Genomic DNA, 22,614 nt, shown 5'->3' with positions numbered 1-22,614 from the left:
GCTCTGACGCCCTTACTCACTGATGAACTTATAGCTCTTGTCCCTTGTTTATCTACGTGTATATACACATACACATGTGTATACACTACGTGTATATACACATACACACAACAGTGTTTTGTGTGTTGTTAGAGATGACATCGGGACCCACCCCGTTCTGCGGAGTCAAGTGCCCTGTGGCATTTCATTGTCTGCATTAGGTCAAAGCTCACTTAGCCCGTGCCCTACAGATGGGCACCTAGGTTGTTTCTGTGTTGGTTTTGTTTCCTCAAGCGGTGCTCCCTGAGCCTTCTCATGGACGCCGACTTGGGCACCCGAGCCAAGAAAGAGTCTTGGCAGGAAATTGGCCAGATTGAAGGAAACGCGCATTTGAACATTTTTATGTTCTTGCCAACAGTTTCCAAGAGTGTCCATTTTCCCACATCCTCACCCTCACTGGGTGTGTTCGGTCTTTAACATTTTATGGCATCTCACTGTTGTCATTTTATGTATTTTTATTTTTTAAATATTTTTTGGTGGGTTTTTTTTTTAAGCGTTTATTTATCTTTGAGACAGAGACAGAAAGAGCACCAGTGGGGGAGGGGCAGAGAGAGAGAGGGAGACACAGAACCCGAGGCAGGCTCCAGGCTGCAAGCTGTCAGCACAGAGCCCGACGTGGGGCTCGAACCTATGAACTATGAGATCATGACCTGAGCCGAAGTCGGACGCTTAACCTACTGAGCCACCCAGGTGCCCCTGTTGTGATTTTAAAAGCAGCTGTGTTGATCACCTCACCTCTTCCTTTCCCTTTCAAAGTCCCTTAACGTCAGTTGCATTGTTTCTTTTCTTTTCTTTTTTTTTTTTCAGCAAAAGGAAGGGCATGGTGTGGATAGAGCATCCGTCCTGAGAAGCTCCTGGAAGCCTGGAACGCTCCGAGAGAAGTCGAGGCAGACAGAGTGGAAGGACAGTCCTAACCAAGTCCCTGGCAACCATCGGGGTGAGAGCTCGGTGGGGGCTCTGAGCCCTTCTGACAGCACTCCAGAAGATGATGGAAGCTTCCAGACCGTGTGGGCCACAGTGTTTGAGCATCACGTGGAGAGACACACAGTGGCTGACCAGTCAGGACACCGTCCCTCGGCCACAGCCCCCAGAGATGTGGCTGATGCCAGTGTCTCAGGGTTCAGACCCAGGCACGAGAGAAGCTCATGGCTGGGGAAGGACCTGCCTGAAAAGACAGCCCTCAAGAAACAGAGCTCCAGAGGGTTCGAAAATCCTGATGCAGAGAAATGGGGACAGACTGCCCTTTCAAATGGTGAACCCAGACAGTGTCACGTGCCCTTCCCGGAAGAATACCCTTTGGACGAAAAACACAATAAGAACCCCTTCCTCCAACGTGCTGAAAACCCTCCCTCATCCCAGAGGGTCGAGCCCAAGTATGACATGATGCACACAGTGGGCAAGTGTGCGCACAGTGAGGCCGTCTCCGTGGCGTTGGAGGAAAGAGCCATGACCCTGCGAAGTGGCAGGTCTCGGCTCTCACCAAAGGGGAGGCAGCAGGCCCGTGAGGTCACCCCTGCAGAGCCAGAGTACAGGCTGGAAGGTCAGGCGGGGTCCGTCCACAGGGCCAGTTTGATTTGGGAAGCTCAAGGGACTCATGAGGTCATTGAGCCAAGGCCTGACTTCCGGGAGCCAAAGGACACGTTTGGGGGCAATTGCCTGTCACCCAAATGGACAGGGGGGGCGACCTTGAACTGGCATAAAGCCACCGTGGTGGCCAGTGAAGAGAAAGGCTCGGAACTGAGCCCCGGGGCCAACAGCGAGCGCTCAGCCAGGTCGTGCGGCTCCGAAGTCCCTTCTGGGAGGGCCATCCAGGTGGCCGTCTGGGAGGCTCCGCACGAGGGGCCCGCTGGGGCCAGAAACAAGTCAGGAGGCTGCAGCTCAGCGGGAGAAAGGGGTCCCCCCCGGGGGTGCCCTCTGGATCCTCTCTGTCTGGCTAAGGATGAGCCCTCTGACTTCCGAGCCCGGCCACATCCAGAAGCGCTTGTGCAGAGAGGGCCCCTCGCTATGGCTTCCGGTGAGGGTGAACCCAGGCCAGCCCAGGCACCAGAGCCTGAAGTCAAGATGCGGAAGGCGGGTCCCGCGGACCAGAGATTCGAGAGGTGGCGACGGCGGACATTACCGCACGACGTGAAGTTTGAGGAGTTCAGCTTCCTGGCCCCAGAAAACACCTCGAAGGTGGAGCAGAGGCGAACAGACCGTTTGAGCCCCACCGTCAGTGCCTTAAGAAAACCCCAGCTCTCCCACAACAGGGTGGAGGCCCAGGAGGAGAACCCAAGTGCTTCACAGGACCAGACTCGCCCAGCGGTGAAGCAACGGTCCTCTCTGGAACCCAAGGCGACATTTTTTGCAGTGACATATCAGATTCCTGATACTGAAAAAGCAAAAAGTACTGTTAAGTCAGGGCCCGAAAACTTGACGGAACATTCTAGAAAACCAGCACCGCCTCCATCTCCTCATCCTCGAACACCTACCTTGGCTTCTCTTCACCATGAAGGGCCACTGGAGAGCAAGGGCAGTAAAAACTGGACTAAGGGCAGAGAGCACGACCACACAAGCTTTTCAAAGCCTCTGAAGCCAACAGACCGTCTGTCACCTCTTGGAGACAGGATTCTGGATCCTTCTGTTGAAAGAATCATGGATGCCGACGCCTCATGGAGTCATAGGAGACCAGAAGATGGCACCGGTTTTCAGAACAGTTGGAAGGATTGTGGGACCAAGACGTCCCCCAGCGGTGCTCCCAAAACACCCCCGGCTTCCAAAAGTCACCCAGAAGCCAACGATCTCCTCGCCAGAAGGGGCACTGAGGGGGTCAGTGCAAGGGTCCCGGGTAAAATCAGAGATGGCTACAGATCCAGTGTTCTTGACATTGACGCCCTGATGGCAGAGTACAAGAAGCAGGAGGTGGAGGAACCCCTGGAGGGGGCACCCTCGGTGCCTAGCGGCTCGACTCAGGAGAGGCCAGGCCATCTAGGCAGGGTGGAACCAAGAAGGAGGAGCTGGAAGGAGAGGCCCGAAGCCGAGGGTCTCCAGAAACAAGCAGGTTTCACCGAAGCAAACCACAGTTCTGCTCCTGGCCCTGGCAAGCCGCGGGCAGAGACCCCGGGGGCAACCACAAACACCAAATCCAGCTCTCCACTGTGGGCTCTGCCAGTCTCAGCTCCTTCTGAAAAATATCCAGGGGTTTCTTCAGGCCCCACCGGTCCCAGGAGAAAAGACTCAGGAATCCCCGAGGATGACAGAAGGGCCTTTGCTAGTAAACATCAAGGTGCAAAGTATTCAAATTACCCAGCCGGGTCAAAGCCCCCAACCTGGGAGGATCTGGGCAGTGGGGCCAGCGTGTTGCCCAAGTCATCCCCTGCTCACCAGAAGAAAGGGACCCCGAGGAAATCCATCGGGACGGAAGAGGAGGCCAGTGTGTTCCAGTGGGGTGATCACTCTTATGACCGTGACAGGTCACAGCTGGATGTCAAGAGAGCCTATTCGGAGAAGGGTCCGCCTGCCAAAATCCGAGAGGGCCTGTCTGCCATGCAGGAAGCCAGAGAGAGGAGACGAGAGTGGCCCCAGGGGAGGTCCAGCCTCCCCGGAGACAGTTCTGAGGTCAAGGAGACCAAAATGGGGCTCTGTCGGCGAGAGTCGGGGACTCGAGACGCTCAGAAGGTGAGTGGTCAGTTTTGTAAGGCGTTGATTAAACACATAGGCCGGGGGTGCTCAAAATCCCATGCGACATGGGCCAGGTGGGTATGTACATGAGTGGCGGGGATTGTGGCAAATAGAGAGCTCAGTTCCGGCCAGTTCTTGACACGCGATGCCTCCATTTAGTCCACGGGGCCACCAGTTTGAAACGTCTGGCCTAGAATGTTGGTGACGATCGGTATCATTTATTGAGCACCCTCTGTCCGTTCCTGTGTGTTGTCATCAAGTTCATTATCGTGTCCTGCATATTCAGCATCATGCATGACATTTTGTGAGCATTCAGGGAATACTGGCTGTTTCAGTGTTTAATTATTTATTTTGAGAGAGAGAGGGTGAGCAGAGTGGGGGACGGGCAGAAAGAGAGGGAGAGAGAATCCCAAGCGGGCTCCCAGTCATCAGCACAGTGCCCTACACAGGGCTCGATCTCACAAACCTTGGGATCGTGGCCTGAGGCGAAATCCAGAGTCAGATGCCTCCCCGACTGAACCACCCAGGCGCCCCGAGTGAGTGAGCGATCTTAGGTGAGTCTCATGACAGTCCCTCTTTTGTGGGACAGTTGGAGTTTCCACAGAGGCAGGCCTTTGCAAGCAGCTGTTTGAGGAGGTGATTCCCCTCTGGGATCCCCAGTGGAGAGGTGAGGCAGGTGTTAAAAGTGCCCCTGTGGGCATCTGAGGCTCATTCTCATTGGAGCAGTAGCATAGATCACCCCTGAGTTGTCCTGTCCAAGAAGCAAGGAACCTGGCATATATATTTTCCATTTCCCTTCTGTCCTCACTGGGGGCTGTTTCTGGGACTCTCAGCATTCAGACTCTTCCATTCTGTCTGGTGCCATGCTCAGTGGTGGAGAGAAAACTCCCCACGCGGCAGGACCCCATTGCCATCAGCAGGTCCTTGAGCGCAGGGCTGGGCGCCCACAACGTCTGCTGCGGGTGCAATCGTCTTGTACCCTTGAAAAAGCCCAGGCTCAGAGAAGTTAAGTAACGTGTCTCAGGTCACACAGCACCAAGTGGCAAAGCTGGTATTTGAACCCAGGTCTGGCTCGATACCCAAGCTTTCACGTAGGCTACTCGGTGGTAAATGAGGAATCTTGAAGGTGGGGAAAAAATCTGAGGCATGGAGCCTGCCTTCGGGAAGCTTATGATCTCTGCGGGGAGATGGGACACGGTGACCCACGGCCAGGAAATGATCAGGCGCGGAGGTGAGGTGCTGGAGAAGAGGCCCAGGAAGGCATCCTGGAGGAGCTGCTGGCCGGAGCCCACGCTGGGGGGTGGTTATGAGTTTGGATAGGCTGGTTCGGGGGGTGAGGGCATTCGCGGCAGAAGCACAGCACGCGCAAAGGTTTGGAGGTGGGGACCAGACATGGCAAGCTCTGGGAGCAGTGCGGAACCTTGGTCCCTGCACTGCCACTCATATGCGGTGGCGTCAGCCAACTGGCACCCAAGTCCCACATCTGCCACCCGGACTAAGTGACGAAGGGCAAACCCTTTCACTGAGGCGCCCGAGCCTCAGTTTCCTCATCTGTAGAAAAGAGAGCAGAGGGTCCCGCCTGGGAAGGGATGTTGTAGACACGAAAAGAGTGGGATAGTGTCACCATCTCCCCGACACACGGGGTCGACTGGGGTTTTCCATTTACCACGTTCAGACTCCTCTGTGCCGCTCACCAGCTGTGTGTAAAGCACACTCCTCCGCGGAGGTGACCGAAGTTTCTGCCCAGCAGCCCTGTTGGTAGAAATGGAGAGACCACGCCGGCTGGGCCCCCGGTGGGCGTGGGCACAGGACCGGCCTGTGGGTTGTGCGGATGCGCTGCCCGAGGAGCATTTCACGAGGCTGTTATTGTGGGAACAGCAGGAGAGGGGAGGGGGCAAGGAAAGGTGACACCTGGTCCTTTTGCCAGCTCCTTGCTCGGGGGGCCTGGCGGCAGCGGGAGAGGCAGAGCGTTGTGGGGAGGGGGGCCCCGGCCCAGCCTTGGACGCCCGCCCGGGGTGCGCAGGCCCCATGAGTGCTCGTTGTCAGGGGATCTGTTTTCTCACTGAGGGATTGGGAGGCCTTGGACCAGCTCCCTGTTTCCCTTCCCTCCTGCCTGACCATCTCTGGTTCTTGATCTTGAAAAAATAAACGGAAGCAATACAGAAGGACAAAGTGTTGGTTGTTGAAAATTCAGACCTTACCAGAGCGAATAAAAAAGCATACCCCTTGAGCCCCCTTCCTGTCCCCGCCCCTCCCCCCGCCAAGATGCAACGACGGTCACCACGTTTGATATGTTGCGGCTTTTCCTAAACACCACAGAGCTGCTTGTCCATGGTATGTATCTTTATTTGTAGCTGTTGTATTTTTCCTTATTGCAAAAGGAGTGAACGCTTGTGTGAAACTGAACCGTGTGATGGAAACATACAGTTCAGAAGGAAAAGCTCCCCTAGATGATGGGTCTGGGGCACAGCCTTCCAGACCTGTCAGTGGTTCTCAGCTGCAGGCAGTTTTGCCCTTACGGCACGTTTGGCAAAGTGTAGGACATTTTCTTCCTTCCTTCCTTCCTTCCTTCCTTCCTTCCTTCCTTCCTTCCTTCCTTCCTTCCTTCTTTCCTTCCTTCCTTCCTTCCTCCCTCCCTCCCTCCCTCCCTCCCTCCCTTTCTAAACGTTTATTTATTTATTTTTGAGACCGAGAGAGAGAGAGAGAGAGAGAGAGAGAGCAAGAGGAGGGCAAAGAGAGAGGGAGAGAGAATCCCAAGCAGGCTTTGCGCTGTCACTGCAGAGCCTGATGCGGGGCTCGAGCCCGTAAACCATGAGATCACGAACCTAGCCAAAGTCAAGAGTCTAGGATGCTCAACTGACTGAACCACCCAGGCACCCCAAGTGTAAGACATTTTCTTTGTCACAACCAGGGAAGAGTTTTCTCCTGGCTTCTAGTGGGTGGAGGCACCCTGCAGTGCAGATTGTCCCCTGCCCGCACCCGAGGCTCATCCAGCCCCTTAGTGTGCGTCACTCCGTGGGTAAGGAAGCCCCCATCAGATACAGACACAGGTATAGCATACTCTCTTACAGAAACATGGTAATATTCTACAGGAAATCTTACAACTTGCTTTTTTTTTTTTTAAGCAAAAAAAAAAAAAAAAAGAAGCCTGATGCAGGGTTCAAACCCATAAACCGTGAGATCATGACCTGAGCTGAAATCAAGAGTCGGACGCTTAGCAGACTGAGCCACCCAGAGGCCTCAAGACTAAGCTTTTTTTTTTTTTTAATCCGCATACTTATTTTTTAAAAAATTTTTTAAAATGTTTATTTATTTTTGAGAGACAGAGCATGAGTGGGGGAGGGCAGAGAGAGAGGGAGACACAGAATCCAAAGCAGGCTCCAGGCTCTGAGCTGTCAGCACAGAGCCCGACGGGGGGCTTGAACCCACAAACCCTGAGATCGTGACCTGAGCCAAAGTCGGACGCTTAAAAGACTGAGCCACTCAGGCACCCCAATGTTTAATTTTTTTGAGAGGGAGAGAGAGAGAGAGACAGAGACAGAGGGAGAGCAGAGAGAGAGGGAGACACAGAATCGGAAACAGGCTCCAGGCCCTGAGCTGTCACCACAGAGCCCGATGTAGGGCTCGAACTCGCCAGCTGTGAGATCCTGACCTGAGCTGAAGTCGGACGTTTAACTGACTGAGCCACCCAGGCCCCCCATCCACATACATAACTTTGTCCCAGGCCCGATTGCAGTGTTCCATTTAATTAAATGATTTATTTTCATTTCAAAAGAGAGAACCTTTTCCAGAGGCTCCAAAAATACTTGAAGGCATGGAGTATAAATCCTCTGCATTCCTCCCATCCCTTGACCACTTAGATTCTTTTTTGGTCCGATTTCGTACAGCGTCTCTTTCTGAAAATACAAGCAAACACGAACACATATTCCTAATTTTGCCTCTGGTTTTTTCTCCATCAAAGAGCGCATTCTCTCCAGGTGGTTGGAACTTTGGGTGCACATGGGAGTAACCCAGGCAACCCTAAAAGAGAGCGATGCAGGGGCCTCACCCCGGACCAGACTGGTTGGAATCTCTGTGGTGGGGCCCACCCTTGTTAGATTTGACTCTTCCTTTTTTTTTTTTTCCCCCTGTGTGAGTGTCCTTGGGAGCGTTTGGATTCAGCCCATAGAGGGTGTCCTCATTCTTTTCGATTGCCATATGGTAGAGATGGCGATATTTCTGATCTTTGGCTATTTACAAACCACGGGCAGACGTCACTTTTGCACACGTGCAGGTTTGCCCGTGGGTTGAGAATGGCGATAGTCTGAAGGTGAATGCAGTTGTAATCTTGCAGGATTGTGCCAAAGTGCCCTGTGTCGTCCGGGGCTATGCCCTTTTACAGATAGCCTCGCCAGCAGGGGCAGGGCCCCACGTCCCCTCAGCCTGACCAGCCGGGTGTGTTACCAGACTTCTGGATCTCCTGCCCCTGATGAGCGCCCACCTGTTGTCACATGTATGAGGCTCCTTGTATTTCCTTCCTGTGACCTGCTTGCTCAAGTCCCGCCCACTTTTCTTTTGGAACATGGCCCTTTTCTCATCGAGTTATTGGAGTTCTCTATTAGTGAGGTGAACCATTTGTACGTCTATGATTTGATTTCCCCCTGGAGGCGGCCCCGGACTGCCTCTCGGGCAGACTCGAGATCAGGCCCTAGCGTCGTTATTTATTAGCTGTGTGACTCTGGGCATCTCGCCAGACCTCTCTGAGCCTAAATTTCCTCATCTGTGGAATGCGAATCCTGCCTGCTTCGTGGTTTGTTGGAGATTTATCGTGAAATAATGTGTGGTCAAGACCGCGGCCCAGGGCCTGATGTGAAGGAGGGTTGACGGAATCTGAAAGAAGCGCCTCCAGACCTCCGCTCATTTACTACATTTAATAAATGCACTAGCCCTGAGCCAGGCCCTGATCTAGGCACCACGGCTGCTGGAGGGACCAGCCCACTGTATCAGGCTGTGTCACACGATAAGGCAGCCACCAGTCACATGTGGCCATTTAAATGTAAATCAGTTTAAATAACATTAAAAATTCAGCTTCTCAGTCCCACTTGAGCCATGTTCAAGTGCTCAAAAGCCACAGGTGGCTCAGGGCGACTGTTATCGTACAGCCCGAATAGAGAACATCTCCATAATCGCAGAATGTGCCCATGGATGGCTCAGGTCTGGGGGGCAAGCAGACCTCAAGTGAGTGAGAGTGCTAAGTCCTGGGGGATAGAAAAAGAGGCGATGGGGAGGTGACTCTAAGAGGGTGGCCAGGAGAAGATCCCCTGGGAAGGGGACCTGAGTGATGGCCATCATGTGGATGAGCCGGTCCCGTGGATGCTGGAAGGGTGCCAGTGGGCACAGGGGGCAGGGGCCAGAGCAGAAGGGAGCCACTGATTCCCAAGGTCATCTCGCCATTTCACATTGTGTCAGCAGTGCATGAAGGCTGGTTTCTCTACATCCTTGCCAACACTTACCTGTCTCTTTGGTTCCACCATCCTACCGGGTATAAAAGTATCATCGTGGTTTGGATTTGCATTTTCCATGGCACATCGTTTCATGTGCCTGTTTGACCATGCGTATCCCTTCTTTGTCCACTTTTTAAGTTGGGTTATTGTTCTCTTTTATTATTGATTTGTAATTGCTCCTTATATATCCTGGACCCAACTGCCTTCACAGACCTGTGATTTGCAGAAATTTTCTCCCATCGTGTGGGTTTTATTTTTCACTTTCTTGATGGTGCCTTTCGAAGCACAAACGTTTTTCATTTTGGTGAGCTCCCATCTATTTTTCCTTGGTACACTTGTGCTTTTGATGCCATATCTGAGAAACCATTGCCTCATCCGAGGCCATGAACATTTACCCCCCTATTTTCTTCTGAGAGTTTTCTAGGTTTTGCTCTGGCCTTGAGGTCTTTGATCTATTTTGAGTTGATTTTGGTTTATGATGTGCGGTTTGAAGCGTGTTTCGAAGGCAGAGTCTCAGCTTCGTTGATGAGGTGGACAGAAGCAAGAGACTGGAGGGCGACCTGAGGGTCTTAGCTGGCACGGCTGGGTGATGGGCAGGGTGGGGGAGGAGCAGTTTTGGAGGGAAGGAATGGGGAGGATCTGTTTGGGGCATGTGGAGTCAGAGATGAGTGTGACCGGTGCAGGGAGATGTCATGGGGTCCCAACGTGGACAGACAAAATCTGGAGTTGTCTGTGCACGCTTGGGATTTATTTAAAGCCAGGGGGTGTTATGAGAGATCCCCGAGGGAATAATGAAACAGGGAAAGAGAAAGCTCTGGGGCTGGCCCTAGGTGAGTGGACATCCCTCTGAGATGCGGGGAGCCTGAGAAGGATCAGGAAGGGAGGTAGGAGGAAACACAGAGGGTTTCAGAAAGAGGCTGTGAGGCAGGGGATCCAAAATCCAGCCTTGTTCTTCACTCATGCTGTGTGTTCTTAAGCAGATGTCTTCCCTCTCTGCGCCTTCCTATCCTTGGCTGTGCAGAGAGAGTGTAGGGCTGGCTGACATTTATGGAGGGCTCCCCGCTTGCCGGGCATGGGGGGGAGATGAGCCTGAAGCCGGCCAGGTGCCCAGGACTCGTCGGGCACACTGCCACCTGGTGGCAGCACTGTGTCACTGACTTAGCGTGGGCTGCTCTCTCTTGGTTCTCCCCTGAGCCTAGAAGCCGAACGCTCTTATTATGGGTCTTTCCCCACATGGTCAAGGCTCAGAGAGGTGAAGGCACTGACCTGAGGTCACACAGTTATTAAGTGGCCGAGACTGGGCTGAACCCAGACCCTGTAGATTACCTCCCATCATCAAGGCAGACCATCGTGGGGTGGGCTTTAGTTTTCGTTTTGCTCTTTCAGGTACAGAATGGACTTTCTCACCGTGACAGATTTGTTCTGTAAATGCGAAAGCCCCAGGAAAATCCTTTGCCTGTGTTCTATGTCTCAGGTGCTGCCACAAGACCCAGAGAGGGAGGATGCCCCGCAGGACAGTGAGCAGCTACTCTGGCAGGTGTCCCCTGCAGCCTCGGGTCCCCGGAGAAGTCACAGTTTCTGCAAAGACAGGAGGAGCGGGCCTTTTGTGGTGAGTGACGCTGGTGCGGCCAGACTGGAACTCGTGAGGGGGTGGGACACCGCTGGGACTGTGGTCGTATGGACGGTCATGGCTGGCCTGGGGGCCTGAGGGGGTCGCGGAGGGGCAGGTGCCTGTCCCGGAATCTGGTGTTGGCCACGGTTCTCGATGTGGAGGGTGTTTGGTGCTTCTGCCAGGAAGCGCTTCGCTCGTCTTGGGTTTCCAGCCCAATGCAGAGAGGTATCTTGTGCCTGGCGTGGAGCAGATAAGAGAATACGCCACGGGGCCTTGAGGTTCTGGGTTCGAGTCCCAACACCGCCCCTCTCAGTCTCTTTCAGCAATTGGCTTCTTTGCCTGGAAAACAAGATCATGATTTCTGTTTCTTTTGCGCCGTTAATTTAACCAGGCTGGTCCTGGAGCCAGGTCACCAGGGCTCAAATCCTAGCTCTGCATGCAGACGGGTGTTTGGCCTCAGTTTCTTCATCTGTGAAATGGGGATAATAACGGCATCTACTGCACAGGGCTGCCATGGGGGTTCAGAGAAGATGGTGCAGGGAGCGTTTGGCATGGTCATGGGGACACAGTCACACTTTAATGAGTGTTATGGTTACCATCGTTATTATTACTCTGGTTTTTGAGTCTCTCTTTGCCTGTCAGAGTCTGTTTCTTTGGGCCAGCACTCGCCCTCTCTCTCAGCCTGTTTCCTCACTTGTTAAGATAGGTATTTCTTTTTTTTTTTTTTTTTAATGTTTTATTTATTTTTGAGACAGGGAGACACAGAGCATGAACAGGGAAGGGTCAGAGAGAGGGAGACGCAGAATCTGAAACAGGCTCCAGGCTCCGAGCTGTCAGCACAGAGCCCGATGCGAGGCTCGAACTCACGGACTGCGAGATCATGACCTGAGCCGAAGTCGGCTGCTCAACCGACTGAGCCACCCAGGCTCCCCAAGATAGGTATTTCTTTAATGAGGCAACCCCAGTTCTGCCCATGAGGTCATTTGGATCATAAGCTCTGTGTATTTCAAGGACACTTGTGCCTGGTCTCGGGTCTTGGAGATATGGGAAGCTCCAGGATTTAAATCCCAGGTTCCATCCCTTCTGGCTTTATGATCATGGGCAAGAAATCACTCTTCCCTGAACTTTGGGTTCGTCCTCTGCAGCTCGTGGTGAAGAAGGATGCCCCCCGCAGGGTTCTTGATGGGAGAATGTCTATACCAGAGTCAGGGGGCTGACTATATGTCAGAGCGGGAGCTCACGCTCAGACCTCGGCTAGCGTCTGCTGAGCAGCCCCAGAAAGCTTGGGTGTTCAGATCCCTGCCGCAGACCTGTGTACATTTGAAACCACCTGGTGTTTTTGTTAAATGTTCCCTTCCACTGATTTCTTCCTTACCCTTTTCTCATTGCCTCTCCGGTGGCACCGACTCAGCTTATCTGATTGTACTTGAACTTTCGTGTGTGTAAGCCAAACAGAGGTTATGGAGAGAAAAGCATTTAAGGCCTATCTTTTTATAGTCTCTGCTTGCTGGCATCTTCCCTGGTGGCCTGGCTTCCCCTCTTCCACTCTCTGTCATTGAGGGGCCTTTGTCTTTGGAGTCCTCAGGTGGCTTGCCTTGGCTCTCTCCTTGTGGCTCCCCGAGGCCTCTGCCCCGTTGCAGCCCTGCTTGATTTCCTCTCCTCGGAGGCGGGTGGGCAGGGTGGGGGCCTCAGACCTCATGTCTCTGCTTTGAGGACTCACACCTGCAATTCCAGGGAGTGGCCACCAGGGGGTGGTGGTGTTCAGCTCACTTTCTGATGGCTCCAAAAGCCTCACTCCGAGGACCTCAGCATTGGGCACTGGAGGCTGAGAAGTGGGCTCCACCTCTGGCTCTGTCAATGTGTGACCTTGGGCAAGTGATCTGACGGACCTCAGTGTGCCTCAGTTTTTTCTTCTGTAAAACGAGGATGGTCCTATCCGACCTCAGGAGCATTTTTGTGAGCAGTAATGAGATCGCTCAGCACTCAGAGGAATTGATCCTCAATGAATACCAGGGCTGCAGTGACAGCTTTTCCTTCATTCTCCCCCTTCCCCTCCCCTCCCCCCTTTTTTCAGCTCTCTCATTGTAAGAGGGGAAACTGAGGCCCAGAGAGCAGGCCGGACTTAGGGTGACCCTCCAGGTGAGGACTGGGGTCCTGAGCCCTCGGCCCTGCTGGCCGCCCTTACTTCTCTGCAAGTTGTCAGACCTGCACGTTGTATTTCCTGAGGTGCCTGAGGGGGTCCCCCCGTAAACGTTGTCTACAGTTCTGGTCACTCTTGATTACTGACACCGGGCTGCGGGTTTCCAGTTTGGGTTCTCCATGTTTTGAGCCTGGTCTCGGGCCTTGTCCATCCCGATTCTACCCCCCATGGTGGGGAGTATGGATCCCATTTAGCAGAGGAGGGAGCCGAGGCCCAGAGAGGTCAAGTCGCTTGCCCAAGGCCACACAGTTAACATATGAGGGAGCCGGGATGGAGACTAGGCCTTTTCTGCTTCCAGCCTCCGACCTGGGCCCTGTCTGCCCCGGGATGGTGTCTTTGGCCTGCCACCAACCCCTGCCAGCCCCTCTCTGAGCCTGCAACACTTGGTGCCTTCACTCACAAGGGAGCAAAGACAACTTTGGCCCTGGGGGTGAGAATGTGATACTTGTTCAGCCCGGGGTTGGCCACCAGCTGTTCTGCCGCGTCCGCCCTCTGGAGGGTGCCTGGGACTTGCCCGGTCTGCGCAGCCCCGCCCCCACCTGGCTGACACACAGCCCTGAGCACTGAAAGACCAGTGTGGCCCTGGCTCTTGATCGAGGCAGTGGGCAAGTGAGTTTACCACTCGGGGCCTCTCTTTTGGGAATCATGGTAATAATAATGCCTAATAAGTTACGGTGCTTAATGCGTGGTATAGTTACTAGTATTATCCCCATTTGACAGATGGGAAAACTGAGGCCCGGAGCCATTAACTATGTCTCCCAGGTTGGAGCTGTGATGCCAAGATGTTCATAAAGCACTGAGCACAGTGCCGGGTGGAGAGTAACTGCCTGATAAATGTCACCTGCTGTTACTCTATCGTTAATTATTTGCCGTCAGTTTCTTTTTCCTCTACCTTCTCTTGAAGGGCTACTCGATGGAACAGGAAGGCGTCCCCAATCTAGAAGTTTCTCTGCTGTTGAGGAAACTGAGGCCCAGCAAGGGGAGGTGTCTTGTTCAGGGAGGGCCCTGCTGCAGCCAGGACAGAGCTGGGACTATAGACCATGTTTCTGGACTCCCTGGCCAGTGCTCCCCTGTTGCTTCCAGGGCTATACTTAGTAGGACGTTGGGTCCTTGTGGCAAATCCGAGCACTGTGCCGGGCCTCGTCCCTCACCCTTCCGTGGATGGTCATGCCCTCCTTTCCCCAGAAAGTGAGCCTTTGGTCTGCACTCAGGCAGGTGTCCTAAAGCACAGTGACTCAGTTGTGGACCATGGCCTTGGGTCACAGTTTGCCCCAGAGGCCTCTCCCATGACTGAAGGTACACATCCACCAGCTGTGGGGGTTCCCTGTAATGGGGCAGGTGGCAGACCTCTGTTGACCTTGAGAATGTTCTCCCAAATCTCCAAACCCTGGGCCGGCATTTGCGGGCTCCTTCTCTCATGGGCCCACTGTGTGCCAGGCCCTGGAGATTCTCCCAGCTTCCTGGGGCTACACTTCAGCGGGACCTGCAGGTAGCCTAGGAGGGTCTAGTTAGTTGGAGGAGGAGGAGAGGAAGGACACTAAGGAAGGAGGAATTGCATATGGAGGTATGGAGGTGGGGTGATGGAGGAGGCATGTTTGGGCCAGAGTGAATAGACCAGTTTGGCCGAGGCGGAATGTTGGGGGGTGGTCTCAGTCTTCCTTTTGACAATTTCGTAACAAATTCTATTTACTTGTTTTGAGAGAGACAGAGACAGCACAAGCGGGGGAGGGGCAGAGAGAGAGGGAGACAGAATCCCAAGCAGGCTCCCCAGCGCAGAGCCCGATCGCGGGGCTCAAAGCCACAAAGCCGCGCGATCATGACCTGAGCCGACATTGAGAGTCAGGCGCTCAACCGACTGAGCTCCCTGGGCGCCCCTTGACAAATATTTATCTACATGTCCTTGGTGCTGTGCTGGGCATTGGGCTACAGTTACAAACGAGACACAGATAAATAAGAAGGTAGATAAACACTTGCGGTGGGTTCTAAACGCTCCTGTTCGTTGAGCACTTACTATGTGCCCGGCACCGTGCCATGGGCCTTCCCGGCATTCCTCCCTTTAATTTGTTCAAGGTTCAAAGGAGGGACACTTGTTTGAGGTCTTGAAAGATGAACAGGTGTTTGCCAGATGGGTGTGATCTGGGAAGAGGTGGTTTACCCGCCCCCCTCCCCCCCACCCCGTGGAGGGAACAGCTGGGGCAAAGGTTCAGGGGTGTGAAGCTGCTCTATGCACTGAATGTAATCTAGAGTCCAGGAGACGGTATGGAGGCTTTTACACTTTGATGCTTCATTCCCGGACACCCCCAGCGTGTTGCTTTAATGCCAAGTTCAGACGTTTTCCTGCATCTCTTGCTGAGCAAACTGTGGTGCTTGCTTCTGAGGGGTGGCGCCACCTCCTGGCAGCCAGACCTGCCAGAGCAACACTGAAAGCTTTGAAAGCACTTGAGTCTGATAACTTCATTGACATGACTGGAGAATGGAGGGAAAAACCATTTGGGATTCTAATGCGGAGAGTTGTGAAGGCCGTCAACTCGAGGTGAGGTAAGCGGAGATTTGTGAAGTGGCCCCGGGTGGGTACGTTGTTGGTTTGGGCTGGATATTCTCTTTGAATTTTAGTTGGTTGACTAGGCATTCGAGTGGGAAGGGAAAAAAAAAAAATCAAAGTGAAAGAGTATATGTGAACTGCTAGAAATAACTCATCAAAGATTGTGCTTGAAAAACAAGCTTTGAGTAAAGGTTTTGTGTGTGTGTGTGTGCGTGTGTGTGTGTGTGTTTGTTATTTCTCTTTTTAATCCACGATATGGATTCTTCTCCCAGTAATGTGTTGCTTGGCATTTCCATGTTTGATGTTGGGCCTGTGTTGATGCCATTCGAATGGAAAGCCTTAGGATTGTGGCTCACTGGCCTAATTGAAAGGGCTAATTTGTCATACAAGATGTTCAGAGGTGGGCAGCTGTGGGCTTGGCTCAGCATCTCTGAGAGTCTCTTGGGGTTTCCCTCATGCTTTGAGCCTCATGGTCCCAAGATGGCTGCCACTTTTCCAAGCATTAAGTTCACTCTCTGGTAGGAGGAAGTCGGAAGCCAGAAGGGCCATGCTGGCTGAGTTTGAAAGAAAGCAAAAGCTTTTCCCAAAGCACCCTCCAGATGATTTCAACTTACACGTCACGGGTCACATGGCCCCTGCTAGCAGCAAGAGAGTCTGGGACAGTCAGTGCTCAAGACTTCTGGCCTCCATCATGGAAGGTGGCCAAGTGGAATAGGGCTATTGGTTATTCGAGAAATAGCATTGTTTAATACACAGCCTGAAGGAAAAAAAATGGGGATTTTCAGGTCCTCGTCAAGGAAGCTTTGGTCTCCAAGTCAGGATTTGGGACAAGAGAGAAAATCTGCCCAGGGTCTGTACGTTGTGACTTGAGATGTGTGCTAGGCACCGGGCCTCTGGGATGGGAAGGCACAGTTCTGCCCTTCAAGGCCCCCATTCTGCTGGGGAGCAGGGCTCAGAGAAGGGAAGGAAGGCTGAGGTGGAAGAGACAGCTTGGGTGGTAACTGGTCCAGGGGCCAGAGTGCCACTCCCTGCCCGGGTGAGTTCAGGGTCACATGCCAGCTTTAGGAGTGTGAGTGTGGAGCTGAGCAGTGAGAAACTCGTTGACACCCTCTGCCCCTAGGAGGTTCAGGAATCCTGACTTGTGGCTAATTCTATTTGTTAATTGTTTCTTGTCTGTCACTGCTGGGTTGAAAGGACTGGAGAAGGCTAAGTAATTTATGTCTCAGCTGGTTAAAGTTCCTTTTCTGGATTAAAACCAGTCAGGCCAGAAGGCTTTTTTTTTTTTTAATTTTAATTTTTTAATTTTTATTCCTAGGTTCTTAAATGCAAATGACCAATTGTGCCTGAGATTTTGTATTGGGGATATTTTGTATTCATACACTTATCTAGCTTCCACCCACCCATTCATCTGCTTATCCATCCATCCATCCATCCATCCATCCATCCTCTACCCAGTTATTTATATATACAAATCTCTAAGGATATAAAAAGGAGTAAGTTAATTTCTGTCCTCAAATTGCTCACATTCAAAGAGTATAAACAAGTGATTATATAATCCAGGATGATAAATACTAGTCATTCATTTATTCACCCATTCATTCATTCAAGAGATATTTATTGAGCACCTACTACTATGTGTCATACACCGTTCTTCGTTCTTCAGGTAGAGCAGTGAACAAGACATAGGTGGCTCCTGCCCTCCCAGAGCTCATACTTTAATTCCTTTTTAAGTTTATTCATTTTTGAGAGAGAGAAAGACAGAGCATGAGCAGGGGAGGGGCATAGAGAGGGAGACACAGAATCCAAGGCAGGCTTCAGGCTCTTAGCTGTCAGCACAGAGCCCGACACGGGGCTCGAACTCATGAACTGTGAGATCATGACCTGAGCCGAAGTCAGACGCTTAACCGACTGAGCCACCCAGGCACCACCCCCCGCCCCCCCACTCCCCCTGGAGCTCATACTTTAGTGTGAGAAGACAGACATTAAACAAGGAGCCAGACTCAAAAGAGAAAGACCAAGTACCAAGTGCTATGAAGAAAATAAAATGGGGTGTTGGGAATCAAGACTGGTTGGGGGATTATTTCCTAATGGGGGTTAGGGAGGGCTTCTCTGAGGAGGTGACATATGAGCTGAGACTTGAAGGGGGAGCACCTAGCCATGTGGAAGAATCAGGGCAAGTGTCAGGCAGAGGAAAGGGCAAGTGCAAAGATCCTGGGGCTTATCATGTTTAATAATACTAATCCTACTACTACTAATATTAACTAATAATACTAATACTAATGATAACAATGATGCTGATGGCATTGGTACTGGAGCGGACAGTGAGGAATGAGGGAGTTGGCAGGAGTCAGGTCACATTACCTTGATGGCCACTGTAAAGAGACTGGTTTTGGGTGAGCACGGGCTGCTTTGGTGAGTGCAGAGGAGGGAGGTATCATACCGTCTGGAGCAATTCAGAAGAAAGTCCGAGCCAGACTCCATGGAGGAGGGAATTAGCTAAGAAGAAGGGAATCAGGTCAGGGGAATGGCATCAAGAGGCATAGGAGAACATGGGGTTTTCCAGGAGCTGCGAGGGGGGGGCGGTTACCTGGAGAGTGGTGGAGAGGAGGCAGAAGGCTGCCAGAAACCCAGAGGAGTGGAAAGAGACTTCTACACTGCCAAGGTGAGGCTCGGAGCGCCCCCTAGTGGACGTTTCAAAAGGGGTTGGAGAGGGTGAGCTGGAAGCTGGGATACCAGGTAGGAACCTGTTGCAACAATCCGGACAAGACCATTAAAAACAAAGCAAAACAAAACAAAAAACATTAACTTATTGTGGTTAAATGTATGGAAATAACATAAAGCTTACCTTTTTAGCCATTTTAAGTCTATTACTCAGTTTCATTAAATACATTCACAGTGTCGTGCAGCCATAACCACTGTCTGTTTCCAGAATTTTTTCATCATCTCACACAGAAACAATGTCCCCGGTGAACACTGACCCCCTGTTCCTCCTCCCGCAGCCCCTGCACCCTCTGTTCTACCTCCTGTCTCTGTGAATTTGCCTGTTCTAGATAAGGCAGATAAAGGGGGCCATGCAATACTTATCCTTTTGCGTCTGGCTTATTTCACTTAGCGTAATGTCTTCAAGCTTCATCCCTGTTGTAGCAGGCATCCTGATTTCCTTCCTTTTTAAGGCGGGATAATATTCCATTATATGTATAGAGCACATTTTGGGTGTCCGTTGGTCTGTTGGTGGACCCCTGGGTTGTTTCCACCTCTAGGCTGTTGTGGGTAGTGCTGTGAACGTGGGTGTGCAAATATCTGCTTGAGTCCTAGCTTTCAGTCCTTTAGGGTGTGTATACCCAGCAGTGGGATTGCTGGGTCATAAAGCAAGTCTGTTTAACTCTTTGAGGAAATGCCAAAACTGTTTTCCAGAGCGCTGCGCCATTTCACGTTCCCACCAGCAAGGTTCAAGGGTTCTAATTTCTCCCCACCCTCACCAACACTAGTTGTTTTCCATTCTGTGTTTTCGATAAAAGCCATCCTTGTGGATATGGAGTGGAATCTCATCGTGGTTTTGATTTGCTTTTCTGTAACAGCTAGTGATGTTGAGCATTTTTTCATGTGCTTGTATCTTCTGCCCATTTTGGAGTTGGGTTGTTCATTTTTTGTTGCTGTTGAGTTTGTTGTAGGAGCTCTTTCTATATTCTAGATACCAATCCCTTATCAGTGATATTGTTTACAAGTATTTTCTGTGAGCTGTTTTGTTTTGTTTTTTTTCACTTTCTCGATAGCGTTCATCGATGCACAAGGGCTTTTAATTTTGATGAAGACCAGTTTATCTAATTTTTTCGTTGGGGCCTGGAAAATAATTTTTAAAAGTGATGTGTAATATGCATACAGAAAAGAGCACGAATCGTAAGCCAGATGGCCTGGGTTTGAATCCCAACTCTGCAGTCTACCAGCTATGTGACTGAGTGGGTTAACACCTCTGCCTCAGTTTTCCCATATGTAAAACAGGGGTAATAATGGAGCCTACTTATTAGAAATGCAGTGAGGTTAGATGAATTAATGTGTCTAAGGCCCTCTGATCGATAATGGGTGTCACTTGTTATCACTTTGCTGTTATTACTGTGACTATAGTCCATATATTGAGTATCTGCATGATAGACACTATGCTAAGATTATTCACTGTACAAACATTAATCCATGGTCCCATTTACTCCCCACAAACCCCAAGAGATGGGTGTATTCATTGTCCCATATTGTAGGTAAGGAAACAAGCTTGAGCCCTTCTGAGTGCCATTTCCTGGCACTTTTTTCTAAAGTGACCTCACTATATCCTGAGGTGCTAGGAAGATGCCCATTTTAGAGATGCTAGATGCTTAAGGAGGTGAGTGGACCAGGCACACACAGCAAGGAAACCACAACACCTAGATTGATCCCTGGCCTGTGGACTCCTCCCTTGCAAGTGAGGAGGGGGTAGGTCTCTCCATGTGGAAGAAGGGGCCACTAGGGCTCCCAGGGACTGAGACCTCAGAGGGACCCCAGCCAGGTGTCCACAGGAGGCTGATGAATGATGAAACACCTGTTCCCCTTGCAAAACCTGTCTGCCAGGGCCAGGCGGGTAACGTGGTGAACGCGCCCCCTGGTGGAACTGTGCGGGATTGCAGGCGCTGCCCCCCCCTTCAGTGGGATAAGCCTGAGCTTAACCATTTTTCTGTGTGTTAACCCATTCAGTCTCACTGCAGCCATCTCCTGGGTGAGGAAACAGAGGCCCAGGAGGGTGGGTGATGACGATCTTTCTAGTCCTTTTGTTTCTCCTCCTTGAGAAAGCGTGCCGACGTGTGAGAAGAATGCTAATTCGCGGTGGGCTGATGCTGACTTGACCCTCAGTGTGTTTGAGAAAGTGAGTAACAAACGTATGCACTTTCCCCTGCTAACAGTCAAAATTGCTTGTTTCACCTGTCACACCCGGCTGAGACGCACCGCTCGCTGGCGAAGTTGCCGGGGTCCACACCTGTTTCCACCTCCCAGGGTACACACACGCATACCAACACACTCGCACGGAGCAGGAACAAACGCCACGGGACCCAGATTCTAATCCGGGCTCTGTCCCCTGCCACTCGGTGGCTTTGCACAACTCCCTGAGGCTCACTCTCCTCGTCTGTGAAATGGGTGAGAGAAGCCAGCTCTGTGCCCCACGCAGGCTGTCACGAGTGGGTTAAGGCAGACGTCAGAAAGCTGTCTGTTGCCAAGGAGGAGTTAGTAGCCAAGGTCTTAGGCAGACTTTATAATTCATTCCAGCAACGTTTGCTGAGCACCTGCTGTGCGCCAGAGCGAAGTCAAATTCGCACCTCTTCCTGGAGGATGAAATTCCATCTGCACTCAGGATCCAATCCAGTGTCCATATGATGGCCCACAAGACAGGGTGTTTCTGTCCTAGCGCATGTCCTGTGCTCACTCCACTCAAGCCACATCGGCCTTCAGAACGGTCCCTTATCACGTCAGGTGTGTTTCTGCCCCAGGGCCTTGGGACATACTGTTTGCTCTCCTCCAGATTCCCTCTTCATTTCCCTTGCTCTCTACTTACCTCTTCTCAGGTCATCTCTCAACTCAATGACACCCCTCGGCAGGGCCCTCCCTGGTGCCATGTCTATAGAAGGACCCCTGGCCCCCAGTGTTCTCTCCCAGTGCACCCCTAGTCATATGCAGTGTCTTCTCATCGCCCAGAGTAGAGTCTCTGAGAGGCAGAGAACACCAAGCACATTGTAGGCGCACAACACATATGTGTGGAATGAATGAATGAAGTATCACCCCCATGTTTTACAGATTTTATTCACTTAAAGCAGTTTCAGGGTCACCGCAAAATTAAGAGGAAAGTGCAGAGATTTCCCATATATCCCCTGCCCCGACACACGCATAGCCTCCTCCATCATCAACATCTCCACCAGAGTGGGACGTTGGACACAACGGATGAACCTACAGGGACACGTCGTCATCACCCAAGGTCCGTGATTTACGTGAGGGCTCACTCTTGGTGTGGTATGGCCTGTTGGTTTGGACAAATGTGTAATGATACGTATCCATCATTATGGTATCCTACAGAGTAGTTCCGCTGCCTTGAAAATCCTCTGTGCTCTGCCTGTTCATCCCTCTCCCCCCACCAAACCCCTGGCAGCCTCTGCTCTTTTTTCTGTCTCCATAGCTTTGCCTTTTCCGGAATGTCCTAGAGTTGGAAGATGCGGTCAGCGTCCGTGGACAGGTTTTTGTGCGGCCCCAAGTTTTTAGCTCCTTTGGGGAAATAAATACCAAGGCGCACAGTTGGTGGATAATATGCTAAGACTGTGTATCATTAAAAAAAATTTTTTTATTAAAAATTTTTTAATGTTTTTATTTAGTTTTGAGGGACAGAGAGAGACAGAGCATGAGTGGGGGAGGGGCAGAGAGAGACAGGGAGACACAGAATCCAAAGCAGGCTCCAGGCTCTGAGCTGTCACCACAGAGCCCGACATGGGGCTCGAACTCACGAACCGTGAGATCACGACCTGAGCTGAAGTCAGAGCTTAAACAACTGAGCCACCCAGGCACCGCATCATTTTTTTAAGTGTACAATTTAGTGACTTTTAGTATACTCCCAAAGTCATGCATCCACCAGTCAGTTGGAGAAGATTTTCATTACCACACCCCCCCCCCCCCCCGCAAAGAAACCAAGCTCCCCTGAGGAATCAATCCCCAGCCCCATCCTTGGCAATTCTGCCATTTATCGACCCCCTCGGCTGTGCCAGCCTCTGTGCTCAGTTCATTTTCAGGGTGACTCCACAGGTGGGCGCGATTCTTGTTCCCATCTACTGGATGACAAAGCTGAGGCCCAGAAAGGTGAAGTCACTTGCCCGTATCACTCAGCTAGGAGGGGTGGTGCTGGGATTTGAACCCACAAGGAGCCTGTGCTTGGCCTCAATTAGATGTTTCCCAAACTCTGGTCATTCTGTCACCTTGAGTACTTGTCATATTTGTGAACCACCCGGACTAATATATAGTTCATATTTTACTTGAGCTTGATTTGCTTTTTTTTTTTTTCATGTTTATTTATTTTTGA

General features: G+C 51.6%; 1 protein-coding gene across 3 annotated transcripts in view; it reads left to right on the top strand.

The window, feature by feature from the left end:
- The window catches only part of KIAA1671 (KIAA1671 ortholog), a 202,077-nt gene that overhangs the window by 61,146 nt on the left and 118,317 nt on the right, over positions 1-22,614 (top strand). For 2 of the 3 annotated variants that reach the window (XM_053206231.1, XM_027050831.2), the window contains exons 5-6: positions 847-3,696; positions 10,657-10,791. In XM_053206231.1, the coding sequence (XP_053062206.1) occupies positions 847-3,696; positions 10,657-10,791 (2,985 nt within the window). Of the gene's footprint in view, positions 1-846; positions 3,697-10,656; positions 10,792-11,440; positions 15,528-22,614 lie in introns of those variants that run through there. The other variant, XM_053206233.1, reaches the window with a different exon arrangement.

The sequence above is a fragment of the Acinonyx jubatus genome, chromosome D3, assembly GCF_027475565.1.
Source record: "Acinonyx jubatus isolate Ajub_Pintada_27869175 chromosome D3, VMU_Ajub_asm_v1.0, whole genome shotgun sequence".
NCBI lineage: Eukaryota > Metazoa > Chordata > Mammalia > Carnivora > Felidae > Acinonyx > Acinonyx jubatus.
This window is presented reverse-complemented; position numbering and strand designations above follow the sequence as displayed.